The following is a 16,425-nucleotide window of genomic DNA, read 5'->3' on the forward strand; positions in this document are numbered from 1 at the left end:
TACCCGCCTCTGTAAGTGACCAGCTGCTGTTCCAACCTGCACCTTGGGATTGGTGTATCTTGGACGCTGCCAGTACGCCTAAGCCTAGTACCCCGTTCAAAATCACGGACCGAACAGACGCCATTTGAGTAGGGTCTCCATCAGATAAAACAGCAGAAGTGCCTTTTGCTATAAGTCATAATGGCGGTACTCTCGGCCCCAAGAACAATGCTGGCTCCCCACCAGCTCGACTCAGCAACAGCAACAGCAACAGCAACAGGTATGCATCTTTTTTTTTTCTTCTTGCTTTTCTGTCTCTGTAATCAATCGCCCATTCTTCCCTTTCCTGATTTGCCACTTTCCATTGCCTATACCCTTTTTGGGCAGTTGGTCCCCATCCATTTGCTTGTTTCAACCGTTTCCAAAGCCAATTCATTCTTTATTTCTAATGTACCCATTTTACTCTTCTTCGTATTCTTTCATAATCAATCGATTCGTTCATTCCCTTTTCTCGCTCTCCGCTTTTACCACTCAGTCTTCATTTCGTCATTCCCGTCTCTGCCGAAAGTGAGAAGTATCTCCGTGGACCCTGCACAAATTGGTTTAGCGACGCGATAAGTTCGGCGGGACTTTGCTGGACCGGCTTCGAGAGGCGGCTTCTGTAAGTGGCTCCAGAATGCTGAGAAAGCAAAGCGTTTGGCTGCAACCAGCTGGGTTTTTGATTCAAATATTTGCCAGCCCACATGCTCAGTCGTTCGTTCGCTGTTCGTTTTGCCTAACATCCCGGCCTCCTGTCCTGTCCTGTCCTGTCATGTCCTATGCCTGTTGGGTTGAGCATGACTTGACAAATTCATGACATACATCCATCCATCCATCCTCCACTGGGCCTAGCCTTGGCGATTTGGGGGTTGGTCCCGTTTAATTCCCTGCTTGATTTGATCACTCGTTTCCTTCTTCACCTCTTGTTCTTCTGCTCGCGCTCAAGTTCCCATCTATTTCTGCCTCATGCACCCCCCGGTTGATCTTTAGCCTTGTCCCATGTCAACCCGAACCCTGCAACTTCCCCAGTCTAAGTTATCCCTGCCTGCTGACGTCTTTTTGCTTGTGTCCTCCACAGATAAAAGTACCTCACCATCAGCATTGCGCGCAAACCAGTTTCAGTCTTCATTTTCGCCTCGCGACATTTCCACCGACCTTACTGAATCAATTGTTTTAGAAGAAGGCGGTGAATCCGGAAGCGAATCTGCTGTTGAGCCCGTCACTCCTGTCAGCGGTCGTCATTCACAAGACTTCACACTTCAAACCCAGGACCTACAAGACCTTCAAAGCCTGCAGTCTTACCCAGCGGGTTCAGTCACATCTTCAGGGGTTGGGCCGATTGCGATCCCAGGTGCCAACGCCGGCAACAACAACAACAAAGGGGGCTATCTCTCACAGTCTGCAAGCCGACCACCCACTACCCCGACTACCCCAAGAGCATCAGAGCCAGAGCCTGGTAGCTCCCTTACCCGCCAATCGACTCGTGGGTCCATTTCTACCGCGAGTTTCAAACGCACCATGTCAAGTTTCTTTCGAAGATCAAATTCACAAGCCAGGAATGACTATACCCCTTCAGAATCAGCAACACCGTCAGTCGTATCCGCGCCAACTGAGCCCCAGACTAATGGCCAGCCGCGGGCTGCGGCTCGTCGTCGCTTCTCCATGAACCGTTCCTCTGCCACAACTCGTTCCAACTCTCCTCCCTCACCTAGCGACAACGGCCTCGAGATGAATCTTGCACACCGAGAACGTGACGGCGACAAGTCTCTTCCTAGCCAGGGTGATTTCAAAAAGAACCGCGCATCCACTGGATTTACCTTGCGCAACCGAGCCATCAATTTCGTTGGTGCGAATCACAACAGTCGAGGACATGGCAACAAGCGCCCTGAATATAATCGCCGAGCTAGCAGCTATGATGGCAGCCGCCCCAGCACACCTCTTCCACCACCCGCAGAAGGTGACGAGACTATGTATCCACCTGAGCGGAGTGTTTGGCCTCTTCCTCCAGAGTCTGGAACTGGTGCCAAGGCTCGCCGCATGAGTCTGAGTCTTCCTGATGATTTTGCTGTGGATGTGGCTGAGCTGCAAAGCGAGTTCGAATACCAGCGCAAGTTTCTGGGTCGACATGGCAAACATCTTGGCAAGGGAGCTGCGTCCAAGGTCACACTCATGATGCGCAAGGGATATCCAGAAGAGCTTTATGCCGTAAAGGAGTTCCGTGGAAAATCGCACCGCGAAAGCCAGCAAGACTACGAAAACAAGATTAAGTCAGAATTCAGCATCGCCAAGAGTCTACATCACCCAAACATTGTTGAGACCTTCCGCCTCTGTACCGACCATGGGCGTTGGAACCACGTGATGGAATACTGCTCCGAAGGTGATCTTTTCAGCCTCGTGCAAAAAGGTCACCTCAAGGGCGACGATCGTAAGAAGGACCGTATGTGCCTTTTCAAGCAATTGATTCAAGGCGTGTACTACCTTCATGTCAACGGCATTGCCCACCGTGACATCAAACTTGAGAATCTTCTCATTACCAAGGATAGCAAGCTCAAGATAACCGATTTCGGTGTGTCAGAAGTTTTCTGTGGTACTCACCCAGGTCTTCGTGAAGCTGGCGGACAATGCGGCCGTAATATGGGTGGCGAAATCCGCCTGTGCTCACCTGGTATCTGTGGAAGTGAGCCTTATATCGCCCCCGAAGTCCTCGCCAAGCAGGAATCTTACGACCCCCGAGCTCTTGATGTGTGGAGCTCTGCGATTGTCATGATTTACCTTACCTTTGGAGGCGCCATCTGGTCCCGAGCCGAGCCTGGTGAACTTCACTACGACAAGCTTGTCACGGGCTGGAATAAATGGTATGCGAAGCATCCAGAGAGCGACGCCTCCATCAGCGACAGCGATTACCCTAAATGTTACGCCCTCGACGTTGGCATGAGCCCGCCTGCTCTGCGACGCCTTGTCCTACAGATGCTGAACCCAGAGCCGAGCAAACGTATCGGAATCGACGAGGTCATCAACAACCGCTGGCTGAAAAACGTTGAGTGCTGCCAGCTCGAATCCTACGACGACCCGGCTTTACTCATCGATGCCACCAAGAAAGACAACTCCATACATGGCAACAAGAAGATATTCTGTCATAACCACTTGCCCCCAAAGGGAACTGGCTCTCACTCCCTAGGCAAGATGCCAGGCCAGGCGGGCTACTAGACAATGACTAACGAATAATGGAAGGGCATTTGAAATGCCACATAATCGCCAAACACACCATCACCTTGATTACGTTAGGGTCATAATGGACTGCGTGCTTCGTTACCCATGTATGCACATTTATCGGCGTTCAGGTCAAGGCCATGGTAAGGGGGACTGGCCCGCATGGTCCGGAGTTGATGGATTTACTGTCGTTTCTCTTCTTTGCAAGACCGAAATGTACATAGTTTACAGACTTTCCCTTGCTTCTGTGGGATGCTGCTGCACTGCAGCCGGCAGGAACGGAGGGTTACTTACAAGCAAGCAGACTTAATACCCCTGAAATGACAGTCTCTTGCTCTTTTGAATCTGGTGGAACGTGACATTCTGCCTGACTTTGCTTTGCTATAGAAAAGGAAGGCGAAAGTTTAACGGTGGAGGTTTATCGGTTCGCTCGCTTTGTTCTTTTCTGTCATTCTGTTGATGCAAAGATGCGCCCACTTGAAAGACTGCACTTGTTACATACATTACATACGCGTACGTATTGGTACACCTGGGCTTACTACAATGGTGGTCTGCTGCTGTTGTCAACAGTCTTTTCTGCAGAGAACACACACAATAGACTTGAATTATTGAATGCAAACCACTTTCCATCTTGGTATCTGAGTGTCCATAATAGAAGAGCCGTCTTCGGAGCGACTTGGAGCCGTGGCCGTGGCACTTTACGCCTCCATAGCGTGTTTTGACAGGCTTGTGACGAGGTGTACCAATCGTGTGATTCGACTAAGAGTACTATCTAGATAAATATGATTTGAGGTGAGATCTATGACAGTAGGAGGACTATGGAAGCATTCGATTGTTGATATTATAACATGCTTGTCACATGTTTGTGTCTGATGTCTTTTCATCCGGTTTCCCGGCCATATTGCTGGAACGGGTGAATGAATACACGCACACGTGGCGTACATAGTTGTGTCAATGTAAAAATTCCACGCGACATGGCTGTATGTCTCATTATCTTGCTATTCAGAGCCGGGTGATGGCCAAAGGCGGTGTCAAAGTGAGGGATATACTACGGATTGGGACGGCACATGAGACTGTCTCGAAGTTCTACCAAACGTTGATGGAGGTGGCTGGCTGACCGTGTAGTAGAGGTCTCAGCGAGACATTTCTACCAGGTTTGTAAAGGTCTAGACGTCCTGTGGCGACCACAGCCTCTACATCTCAGGGTCTCAACTCCGTATCACGAACGAAGGGCCCTTCCGCTGTCGTCGGCGCGTGATAAACCCCGACTTCAACACACAAACCGTTGGGTAGTGTTGTACCAAAAAAGGATTCGATGCTTGTCAGGCACACAAGATTCCCATCTAATGCACCACGACGGAAATAACGTGCCGAGTCACATCTCAGTCAATAAGGCTGTCTGTCAGCCGCAAGAACCGCGCTGCAAGAAGTGGCACACCGACTGTGTATGTGCAGTCAAGACTTGCTCGGATGAGATGCCGAGTTCAAGGGATGTTGTTTTGTGCCCGCATTCATAACTAGTTCGTGGGGGACCTTATACTGTCCATAAGCTGTGCTGCTTGTGCGACATTGGGAACAAGACCTTGTGATCGCTGAGTTATGTTGGAGATGCTGTCTTCCCCAGATGTAACGTGAGAGAAGCGCGGGGAAAAGGAGATGGCTTGAGGTTGTGGACGGGCGTGAGCATAAGAAGTAGATGAACAAGATATGTATGTACTTGTGCCGTTCAGAGCTTGTTTTTGACAAGAAGTGAGAAATAAAGGAAGGAGCCATGCCATGCTGCTATTCCGTATACTCTAACACAATTAAAGATTGAGTTTGCTGTACTATGTAGCTTGAGTGTTTGCATTGGAGGAAATATAAGGTCGGACCTCTAAGAGTCCTCTAATAAAACTTAAATTCGACACCATTTCTTCCAATTGTGTGTTTATTACAGAGTAACTACTAAAATAGTCTAGATAGTAACTGTTACATATTTACTGCGCTGACTGAATGGCCCGTGTCGATTTTCTGAAACTGTCATGGGCATATCGAGAGTATGCTCCATCTACTATCAAGGATCCCAGTACCTTAATTAAACCTTAATAAACATCAAAGTTTATTGCGCTCCGCTAAAGATCGTTGGGTTCTAGAAAACGTTTCAGGTGCTATATTTAAAAGGAAGTGATACTAATTCCTCCAATAGTAGAAATAGTTCGGAAGGTGGAATACCGAAATTCAACATCCAAAAGTGGGATACCAGGCTAGGTATGAAACTGGATATCTTCCGAATCTGCCGAACCCAGACTGACGGAACAATAGAGTAGTATACGTATTTAATAAGGAGCCGGATCATCGAAGTTGGTTCTTGGCATCTCTTCTCTTCTTTTCAATTCACTCACTACTGGCTAGTATTCACTTGTCTGTCGCTCATTACTTTGCTGTCTATACACTGTCAAACACACCGTTACAATGCGCGCTGCTGCTATCATCACTCTTCTCGCCTCAGTGGCTTCTGCCGCTCCGGCCGATGACCGTTCTTGCTCCAAAGCCAAGAACACATGCCCTGTTGTCTTTGACGGCCGAGTCCCTGCAAATGCCACTCTGGCCGACTTTGATAAGGAGAATGGTGGCGGTTGGAACCCCTATAACCCTGGCTACGTCAAGGGAAACAACATCTCCTGGTCCGAGATCATCAAGCTTCCCCAAACCACTCCATCTCGTTTTGATGCAACTGGAAAGACCCTCCCTCTTGAGGTTACCATCAGCGACGAGAGTATCTTCATGAAGCAGGTAGGCTTCAGACGTGCCGGTCTGCAGTTCAGCAAGGACAAGAACGAGGGTAGCCCTGGTTCTGAGGGTATCAAGACTCTTCATTTCAGTCTCATCCAGGACAAGAACCGACCTCTTAACCTCAGCCACGAGTACCTGGTAAGTTGTAGCCAAATCTTTCTTTCTCCTCTGGCTCTAACAACAACAGAATGTATGGCACGAAAAGGCCGATTACTCAGGAAACCAGTTTCAGTTCCAGGCTGGTACCATTATCGGCCAGAACCATGCCGCCGCGACCTGGAAGCTCTTTGACGAGAAGATGAAGCTTCTCTGGGAGACTCCCATGCTCAAGGGCAAGTGGCAGAACTTTGCAATCACTCTCAACTTCGACAAGAAGTAAGTTCTCACTACATATTGCAGAGAAAAGAACGCAACTAAACAGTCATTTGTAGCACCATCCAAGCCTACTACTCTGAGGGTTCCAAGCCCCTTAAGGCCGCTACTAAGCCCATTGCTCGCGACTTGAGTGGGCAGGGACAGTACCAGATCGGTATGCTCAAGAAGCCTACTGGTACCGATGATGTTGCCAATGCTGGATTCCAGGAGAACAACTTGAACGAGGGACTTGTCTATGGTGGCATCTTCCTCGAGGACAGCAAGAATGACTGTGTCTCTCTTTAGATAATTCTGGTAGTTAATCTTTCAGGGTAACAAGAGTGCAGTATTCCAACATTATTGCAAACTAATTGTCTTACTGCTGTAACAGCGTATTGTCAATAACGACAAACCACGCCGGTCCCTCAAGACGCTATAAAATTATCGGCCATGAAGGGAACATGATCGCTTGCTCCTCTTGTCCGAAACTCTTGTGTCACGTCACCTGTTCCGTTCTGCCAATTCCACGTTTGATCCCTCACCCTAAGAAGCTTGATATCAGAGCCTTCAGACAGTTTGAAATTCGAGAGTTTGTAGTTAAAGCTCAAGGGAGTTATGGCACTCTCAAAATATACGAAGCCATGTGACGTATCCATATACATCATCCATTGTGTGGGCCATAGATCACGATCCCTGTTGTCTTGCGGTTTGATCTTAATCCGGGGGATCATGACGCCGCGTATCATTCCCATGGTGGTGGCAAGGGCAGAAGCAAAATCGTCGGATGCTTGGATGTGATAGTTGTAGAAGAAGAGGCGATCATATCTCTCTATTGTTCACGGTAAGAGTTTGATTTTGGTTATCAAGATTGAACATACGTACCAAAAGGCATGGGCCACTGTCCACTGGGTCTTCCATCGATTTCCTTCCATATCCTATCCTTACTCCTCGCTCGCTTCATGTGATATGTATCACCGGCGACAACGTCGTACTCCTTTGAACGATAGCATTTGAGTCGCATTTCAGGACTGGTATGTTCCATGATGAGATACTCGCCATTGAGATCTGAGAGAGCAACATGCAGCTTGGTTTGGATGCCTCCTACGGGGTTCTCCCTGACAATTTGGGGTTTGCGCTTTTCCCTCCACCTCTTGGGACAGTGGTTCCTGGCTACCTCCTCGACACTTTTATAGTTGTCGAGGTAATACTGCAGCCACACACCAGCCGAGATACCATCCCGCCCATCGCGTTTACCATAGCTGCTTTCCCCGAGGAACAGGGAACTTCCTGATAGACCTTTTTCGTTTGTTCCCTCAACCGAGATCTTGTTGAACATGACAGCCATGGTGGAAGCATAACGGGACTTCCACTCTAACGGGTGTCTTTTGATACCGCCATGGCGACTTATGCCAGCTGGGAAGATCCAGAAGGTCAAGTCGTTGTCTGGGGCGTAATCGACAGTACGGCCGGTGATGTAAGTCGTGTTGTCTTGACCACTAGTTTTGTAAACAACACGGGCACACGCGAGCACGAGGGATAGGTTGACAAAGTGCGGTAGGAGACGCATGATTGTGTCTTGAGCTGCACTGAAGCAAAAGGATGGTAGAGTTTTGATATGAAAGGAGGGGGAAACCGATTGACTCGGCACCGCCGACTGCTCTTGTACTTATAGCAGTCACGTTTTCTGATACACTGACTTTGATTTGAACAGTAATTGATCAAGGTTTTGTTTCGGGCCCGTAGAAGCCAGAGTCCTTCCAATCGCACTCACACAAGGGCTTTTATTGGAAAGGCTACCCCGAGCAATACGCCCAGGCTTGTTGATAGGTGGCTGCAACGTCACAAAGTAATCCAGCGGAGAGAAGTGTACATGATGTAGGCTGTAGCCAACGTGATGGGGAACATTTAATGCTGCAATTGAGACGATATGTGAAATGGAATGAAGTTCCTTAGCTGAGGATATTACAATTTACCACCGATGTAGCCATACTCCTGTTCCGCCCGTGACGCTGCACTCAATGCTGTCCTAACAAGTCCGTCCAAAGTCTCTTGACTTTCGATACCGACGCTGACCCGAACCAAGTGCTCGACTACTCCATACTTTTCTGCCCAATCAAGCTCAGAAAAGTGGGCGAAGAGCGTATACGCACAGCAGAGAGTGAAGTTGGTTCCCAGGCTTGGACCCTTGGCCACATCTAGCGCATCGTGAAACGCTATAGCAGCTTCTGGTGTCTTGAAACGAATGGAGAGAAGATACCCGTATCCCCTCTCTGGTCGCTTGTATTTTTCGTAGATATCCTGTGTCGAATTGCCCTTCGGATAGTAAACTTGTTCGACCGATTCATGGTTTCGAATCATTGCGGCTATCCGCTCTGCGTTTTCGCTTGCAGTAACGACTCGCTCTTCAAAATCCGCGCTGTTCTTCTCCATCACTACTGCGTCCGGATGGAAGTATGTATCGACAAATTCATCCTTTAGAAGCCGCTTCATGGTTGGGAAAAGTCTGGATTGGGGGTTAAGCGCTATGCTTCCACCCATAACATTGCAGCCACCGCTGAACATCTTTGTCAGGCTTGTACATACGACATCACAGTACGATATGAGCTCGACATTGACTGATGTAGCAACGGTATCATCCACTACGAACAAAAACTCATAGTCGATAGCGAGCTTCTTCAGACGCTCGAGATCTACTGAGCCGAGAAGAGGGTTGCCTGGGAACTCGGTGAAGAGAGCACTCAGCTGTAGTCCTTCAGCCAGATCGGCCTCAAGAGCATCCAGGTCGGACGGCGTAGCACCGTAGAGCTTGCAGTCGAACTCGTAGATCTTGCTAAGGACTTTGAAAGTGTCAACATAGAGGAATCTGGAACCACGTCAGCTTTTGCAACGATTGCTTACCCCCCATGCACATACCCGAAAATTGCGACAGTCCTCTTCATATCTGTTGTCAGATGTGCAATAGTGTCGGCAGTATGGCTTATTGACGACATGCCACTTGGGTACAAGAAAACATCATCCACATCCAAGTTGTTAGTCTCGGTGCTGAACAAGCGGGCTATTCGTTTTTGAACCAGAACCTTGGTATCTGCGGCCTCTTCGTTTTGGAGATGGCGTGTAGGTGGTTTATTATCCCGGTTCAAGACTGGGGCGCTTTCCAGCCAGTGTGTCGCTCGTCGGCTCGAGACTCCAAAACCGGTATGTTGCCAAAATGCTTTAGCTTCCGTAGCCAGTTCTCGAGGATATACGACTGCATACATCTCATCAAGTGCGCACTTCTTGTATACAGTCTCTGCAAGGTAGACACCTTTGTTAAAATCGGCTCGCAGAGCAAATACGGCTCCCTTGTTTTGGGCGTTAAGATATTTCTGACACATCTTAGCATGATGGCCTGCTGATAGAAGCATCGCTGAACGTCCAGGAGCGGCTAACAGAGTTCTTAACTCGGACGGGAGCTCATCTAGGTTCGATTCGTAGGCGGACCATTGGAGTAACTTTTCTGCGAGCTTGCCGACGACAAGTGGTACGAAGAATCGAGGGTAGCCGGTCTTTAGCTGTGATATCAATTCTGGATCTCGCCTCGCCCAAGCTACTGTATCTTTCCACGTTGGTATATAAACACTGACTGCCTTTAATCATGTTAATTCCTGAGATCTTGAGAGTGTGGGCAAGTTGGACTTGCATGCTTATCTCCTGGTGGAAGCGAACTCCCAAGTTCTGCCTTCATCTCTTCACTGATATAGATTGTGGAAGACAAATTCAATCGCCGCGTTATGCTCCAGTTGATCTTTCGCCGTTCGAACTGCTTGGTTGCTACGATACCACCCTTGGTGTGTGCTACACAACAGAAGGGGACAAGAAACTGAGAAGCTATGCCTCATGGAAGAGCAGACGATTCATTTTTATGTTTACTCAGCTGCTATGCCGATCTATCAGTTTTGTTATGTTCCACGGCACGCCAGCCAGCCATTTACGCTTTGAACAGGTTTTGGGGGCGGGCTACTATTGATGGTAGCGTAAGACATGCATTAGCACTGGTTCAGCTACCCACTGAAGGCTTGACTTGTTCTTGTCGATCAAGAATGAGGTAATGTTTGTGTGCGTCGAGCATTCAATTTTCCTTGGGAGACTGATGCCAGCAACACAATGAGATATGGATTTGTCTGGCTGTAGGTGGTGTTGTGTATCACAAACCACCACAATTGGTGGATCTTATCGTTGAGTGTCGATTTTCCCTCTAACAATAAACCCATTTTTAGGACCTTTGCTATCTGCATTCATTCCAGACCAAACCTATGCTCATTTCGCGCTGTGAAAGAATGAAATCGTGAGGCTGAAATGTAGGTAGTCAGTCTAGGGTATATCGATTTTGTACAAGACAAGTGCATACCAAATGCCAATGCCGTAATGCAGGAGAGATTGACAGGGGATCTGTGAATCTCCCGAACCAATCATGTTGCTTACCCTCTACAGCTTGGGGCATTCTCGGCGTTCCCCGCTCAACCCTCCAACACTGCGGCGGCTCCCGTACTTACAGGGAAGGGACCGGTCTAGGTACCTACCTTCCCTACCTTGCCCAGGTAGGGAAGGCAAGTCACACCGTCTTGTCTTGTCTTGTCTTGTCCTGTCCTGTCCTTGCCTCGTCTCCCCTCAGCTTATCAGACACAAAGACTTCCTCCCTCTCCTCCTTCTTCCACTCTCCTCTCCTCTCATACAACTCATACTTTTGCCATTACCTCATCAGAAGAAACTCTACCTGCTTAACTTTGAACCACTAAACTTCTCATCCACAATCATGACAACTCGTTACCGTGTCGAGTGTAAGTAAACCACCAACAACCAACCCCACCCCGTCATGTCTTTGTCCTCATAGTTACACAAGCTCACAATAGCCAACAGATGCTCTCAAGACACACCGAAGAGACCAATTTATCGGTATGATGACCTCAACCTCATTCAAGCCATCAACCAAACATTGCACAGCTACCTACCTATATGGTTGCCCTTGTGGCCTTATCCCCGCATCACATGTCTTACAATCCTCAGTGAACTCATGTCGAACTTGGCTGACTTGAATCTCAGAATGGGTCAAAGGTCTTTTAGCTGTCCCTTTTGTCCTGTATTCGCAGCCCACAGGCGTCTTTGGAGATGGCCCCAGTGTTACTCAGATGGCCGAGGAGGCTCACCGTCGTTATGCCGAGATCATGCGTGATGTAGAGCTTATGATTGATGATCACAGTATGATTTCACTTTCACCCTTGAGAGAAAAGCTATCTGACTCTTAGTAGTTAGCCGTCAGCAAGACGACAGTATGCTCCCGTCAAAATTGCGGATGCTTATCCCCACTGCGGGCCCCTTTTTCACCCGCCTCCCTCTTGAAGCCGCCTTCAAGTACCAAGACAGAAAACGGTATATCTCATCTCGGAGATTCGTTGCTCCATCCTTCAACGATGTTCGTCAAATCCTAAATTCAGCCCAGTCCATGGCTGTAACCAATGGATCGTTACAACTGGCCACGTTTGATGGTGATGTGACACTGTACGATGATGGTTTCAATTTGGAGCCCACGAGCCCGGTGATTCCCCGTCTTCTCGGTAAGTTTGCTACACGAGTTACAAACAAAACACTGACAGAGTACAGACCTCTTGCGAAAAAACATCAAAATCGGTATTGTTACCGCTGCTGGTTACACGTCTGCTGACCGCTACTATGAGCGCCTTCACGGATTGCTTGACGCCATTGCCGAGTCGACTGATCTAGACCCTGTGCAGAAGCAAAGCATTGTGATCATGGGAGGCGAAGCAAATTATTTGTTTGAGTACTCACCCTCTTCGCCCTACAAGCTAGCACCTGTCCCACGCACCCAGTGGCTGACTCCCGAGATGGCCTCATGGTCGGACGCTGACATTACAACATTGTTGGATGTTGCTGAGAATGCACTTCGTGATTGCGTCAACAACCTTAATTTGCCTGCCATGATCATGCGCAAGGATAGGGCGGTAGGAATTATCCCCAAGACACCGGGAACTCGTATTGCTCGAGAGAGCCTTGAAGAGACCGTCCTAGTCGTTCAACGTATCCTCGAGCTTAGCAGTCTCGGGTCCAGTGAAGAGCGCCCAACGAAGCACCGCCCAAGCTCTCCACCCATCCCACCCTCAGTAGCAAGCCAATCCCGTCGTGTACCGTTCTGTGCTTTCAACGGCGGCAACGACGTGTTTGTTGATATTGGCGACAAGAGCTGGGGTGTAACTGTTTGCCAACAGTGGTTTGGAAGTAAGGAGAAAGGCGGCGCTATTCGCGGCGAGAATACGCTGCACGTAGGCGATCAATTCTTGAGTGCAGGCTCCAACGATTTCAAGGCACGTAGTGTTGGCACCACAGCATGGATTGCAAGCCCTGCTGAGACCGTCGAACTCCTTGACGAGCTAGCTGATATGATGCAAAAGAGGTTATCTTGATTGAATACTTGATCTAACTAGCGGCCAAAGATCAAGCTTTTGATATACAACTATGCTCAATGTCAAGATATGCAGAGTGGCTGGTTCGTTTCAGGAGAGGTCTTTCAGCCGCAATCCGACGCTCATCCAAGATGAATGAGTATGCGGCGCCACGAAAGCGGCAAATCGACACAAACACGGAGGGTGAATCTGAAATAGCATAATGGTTGCAAATATTGACCACGCTCGGAAATGACTTGCCCTCTTTTGATGAAGAGGGCTTGTTTTGGCGCTGAATTTTCCCCAACGCTGTTGGCTTGTTTCTAAAGCCTCGATGGGGTTATTTATGGCCGGCATGGCGCTCCTTCTTGCTTAAATATGACGCACCAATTGGCTTTTCGTAGCGTCAATATCTGCTGGCATATATTGAAGAAACTCTTACTATCTCTAGTTCTAATATAATCAAACTTCTTGCTGCAACGCGTCGCACATTTCCCCGTATGATACCGCTGTGTATGACAAGGGACCACAACTCGAAGATCTTGTCATGTTTTGCCAATACCTTCTATGTATGTTGTATTGCCGGGGATCAGAAAGATTTGAGGATATAAGAAATTACAATTCAAGCTTAAGGCATAGTGAAGTAATATGACCGGTAAGATTGTCAGCTTACATATGTACGCTGGGGATGTGGGCATTCGTGCTTGGAGACAATCAACTTCCCCCTCTCATATCTACACCACCAACCTTGGCGCATTATATTATGACCACTGTGGTATTTCTTACGTTGGACGGCGCCACGTGATATCATAATAACCATGGCTTATTCACTCATCCCGACTCAGCTCGACATATAACTACCTAGGTACCTACTCACTTTCAGCACAGTTGGTCGGCCAGCTGGTTTTTTTTTTCTCTTGTGCCCCTCACAGTCTTGAAAATGACGGGGCTCGGTGGACTAAGCACAGAAGAAATCAACAGAGTCATGGACCTGGAGTGGGAAGAATCCATCCAAGATTGGGAATGGCATGCTTTGAACTATGCGAGCCCTGTTCCTCCTTTGATACCCTTCCCTTCTTATTGTGTTAGTCGACGATGTGGATGGTGCCGTTTCGTGATCAAACCTGATGAACTTGTCACAGCCAGTAAGTTGCACAACTATCTAAAATCCGACCTTCATTCTTCTCGCTGACATCCCTTGATGGTAGGGTCTCATGGAGGGACTGAGTCATCAACTTTTGCATTTGGGGACTCTTGTGACGACACCAAGTTATTCGCAACTTTCAAGCGATGCGAAAGCGACCACGACGCATGTGCCACAACAGGCTATCATGTTGAATGCTCTACGATTGCCTCGAATCTGGGGCTTCAAAAGAACGATTTCTTGGATGCCGCTCGCTACTCTTATGAGCCATCGTCCAAAGAAGACGAACGTCGACACGAGTGGATTTTGAACCACTTGTACCAGGCGACGAGCAAAGAGTTCACAAACCTCCCAACTGAGATTTTGTTCATGATAAACAAACATCTTGTTCTGCATTACGCGATTGTTTCGCTGTCTGGTCTTGGTCGACCCGACCGATGGACGATTGAGCCATTAAAAGATGTCTGGGCAACGCACTTCAGCCTAAACGGCATCGACTATATAGCCTCATTGTCGAACACACAAAGACTTGGCAGTCGGATTCTCTGGAAAGCCCCCGCTAGCCGCGAAGATCACTATCTTTTTATCTCAGAGGACCATTTAGGAATCAGACAGATCGTCAATGACCCCCTGGCAGTGTCGGCCGAGGAGCGACACTCTGGCTGGTGGCGCACACTCCCAGTAGTGAGCCCAATTCTGACCTTCTTTGACGACGTGAGTTTCTCCTTCTCTTAGTATCTGCTGTTATTAACTGTGGCTAGGGCCTCAAAATGCGGAGTGTCGAAGCTGCGCCGTTAAATCCTACCATCTGTTGGCCGTATCCAATGGCGCCAAGATCACTAAAGAACATGGCCTATCATGCGACGAAAAAGCCTTCGTCAAGTTTCGGTATGACAGTAGAAGCTCGCATGGTAGCTTTGAACTTCAACGAACCTGGTATCACCGCCTACTCCACTTGTTGGTATAAAGACTGCCTTGTAGATATCCATGCACATAAGTCTGGAGAGTCTCTTGACTTTTACCGCGAACTTGACGAAGATGTAAAGAACAGATGGCCGAATGAAAAATCGGAAAACGCGACACCAGCAGGGAACCATTGGATCTATCACCCACTAAATTCCGGAGAGAAAATTGAACAGGTTTGGCTACGGACAAAGAACGAACCAGATGAAGGCAACGGCGCACACGAAAGATGGCGGAAAACAGAACCATCTCCCCAGGAGATTGCTTTAGCTGTAAGATCAAATGTTATTTCCTTCCTTGCGACCTTATGCTGACAGCGCAGTAGCTGCTAACAAATCATTCACGAACGTTGGTTATTGGAAAGCCCGGGACAACACATAGCGAGTGGAAATGTATCGCTCAAACATCCACAGGATCACCCATGCGATTGTTCTTCAATCCTAGCGTGGAAGGTGTTTCCTTAATTTCGGCCGCGAAAATAGGTGGTAGTGGCAGCGATTCCATGCCGGAAAGGCTGTCGACCTGGCTAGATGCAGAACAAAAGCCTAGCAACGCGGAAGCCTTCCTCGGTGGAGTGGAAGAAGTTGTGGTTTGTAAGGAAGACCCCAAAATATCAGGGCTGCTGTTCCGATACACGGATGGCAAGCAATCATCTGTCGGACGATTTCGCCTCGATCGTGTCGAGGCGCCTCTACCAGTTGCTGGTTTACCTTGGTTGTATGCAGGATCTCGGGTATCGGACGAGGGGGAGTCGGCTCTTGAAGCGATAAGTATCTTGAACACTGGAAATGAAGAGAGTCTGGAGTGGAACAAGATGTCGCTGGGGGGAATCTTGACATGGGACGCTCTATCGGGAGGAGGAGGAGGAAAGATAACAGGTATTTAGAATCTGAGAACCTGAGGGTAGAATCTCTCACATGATTTAAAGTCTATGTTGAGGTTGATGGGGAAGGGACTAGTAAATATATATATTTGGGAAGTTGCGTACCGTTTGTCTTCTCGAGAAGATTCCTTCCTGAGAAGATTCCTTCCTCTTGTTATGAAACCGTCTTGTACCTACCTAGGTATGTATTTTATTTTCATTCGCATGGCACCTCGGTCAGTACCTTGTAGGCAACTCTTTCGACTATTCATCTCTAGATTTTATTTTGCAACTTCAACTTCACCATTTGCACCCCATAATCGACAATCAGTTTGCCAACAAAGTCGCCCTCCACATGGATTCCTCGCATACCGAGGCCTCGGCCAGTCAGTCAAAGGTCTCAGATCCCATTTTTAAAAGCAGCTCATTCGAGGGAAGCATGCTGTTGAGCATGAGAGCTTGTTACTTGAAACATTGTTCCCAAAGGCGGTATAACGTTTTCTTTTTCCAGCTACTCTTTACCACCGGTTCGAGGTTCACAAAAGAGGAGCAACCGCACGCATGGGCCAGAATAGACTTCTTGAAATAGATTTGGCAAAGAGTGACAGTCATGACGAGTCCCAGCAGCCATATCGTTGGTAAAATCAATCACTGCAGCATGTGCTGGG

At 48.3% G+C, this 16,425-nt stretch overlaps 5 protein-coding genes across 5 annotated transcripts; 4 read left to right on the forward strand and 1 right to left on the reverse strand.

The window, feature by feature from the left end:
* Positions 1-207: 207 nt before the first annotated feature.
* FPOAC1_005061 (uncharacterized protein) lies at positions 208-3,225 on the forward strand (the record flags this gene model as incomplete). The annotated part of the gene is made up of 2 exons (XM_044849592.1): positions 208-259; positions 1,097-3,225. 2 exons carry the CDS (start codon positions 208-210, stop codon positions 3,223-3,225), a joined length of 2,181 nt encoding a protein of 726 aa, XP_044708302.1.
* Positions 3,226-5,679: 2,454 nt separating this feature from the next.
* Positions 5,680-6,660, forward strand: FPOAC1_005062 (uncharacterized protein; the record flags this gene model as incomplete). The annotated part of the gene is made up of 3 exons (XM_044849593.1): positions 5,680-6,138; positions 6,188-6,375; positions 6,432-6,660. The coding sequence occupies 3 exons, from the start codon at positions 5,680-5,682 to the stop codon at positions 6,658-6,660; spliced, it is 876 nt and encodes a 291-aa protein (XP_044708303.1).
* Positions 6,661-6,779: 119 nt separating this feature from the next.
* FPOAC1_005063 (uncharacterized protein) lies at positions 6,780-10,035 on the reverse strand (the record flags this gene model as incomplete). Its single annotated transcript, XM_044849594.1, has 5 exons — positions 6,780-7,183; positions 7,237-7,935; positions 8,328-9,217; positions 9,268-9,949; positions 9,978-10,035. The coding sequence occupies 5 exons, from the start codon at positions 10,033-10,035 to the stop codon at positions 6,780-6,782; spliced, it is 2,733 nt and encodes a 910-aa protein (XP_044708304.1).
* Positions 10,036-11,146: 1,111 nt separating this feature from the next.
* ISN1 (IMP 5'-nucleotidase) lies at positions 11,147-12,809 on the forward strand (the record flags this gene model as incomplete). The annotated part of the gene is made up of 5 exons (XM_044849595.1): positions 11,147-11,171; positions 11,251-11,286; positions 11,434-11,589; positions 11,640-11,945; positions 11,992-12,809. The coding sequence occupies 5 exons, from the start codon at positions 11,147-11,149 to the stop codon at positions 12,807-12,809; spliced, it is 1,341 nt and encodes a 446-aa protein (XP_044708305.1).
* Positions 12,810-13,728: 919 nt separating this feature from the next.
* Positions 13,729-15,781, forward strand: FPOAC1_005065 (uncharacterized protein; the record flags this gene model as incomplete). Its single annotated transcript, XM_044849596.1, has 4 exons — positions 13,729-13,933; positions 13,997-14,646; positions 14,694-15,167; positions 15,221-15,781. The coding sequence occupies 4 exons, from the start codon at positions 13,729-13,731 to the stop codon at positions 15,779-15,781; spliced, it is 1,890 nt and encodes a 629-aa protein (XP_044708306.1).
* Between the last annotated feature and the right edge of the window lie 644 nt (positions 15,782-16,425).

The sequence above is a fragment of the Fusarium poae genome, chromosome 2 (genome assembly GCF_019609905.1).
Source record: "Fusarium poae strain DAOMC 252244 chromosome 2, whole genome shotgun sequence".
NCBI lineage: Eukaryota > Fungi > Ascomycota > Sordariomycetes > Hypocreales > Nectriaceae > Fusarium > Fusarium poae.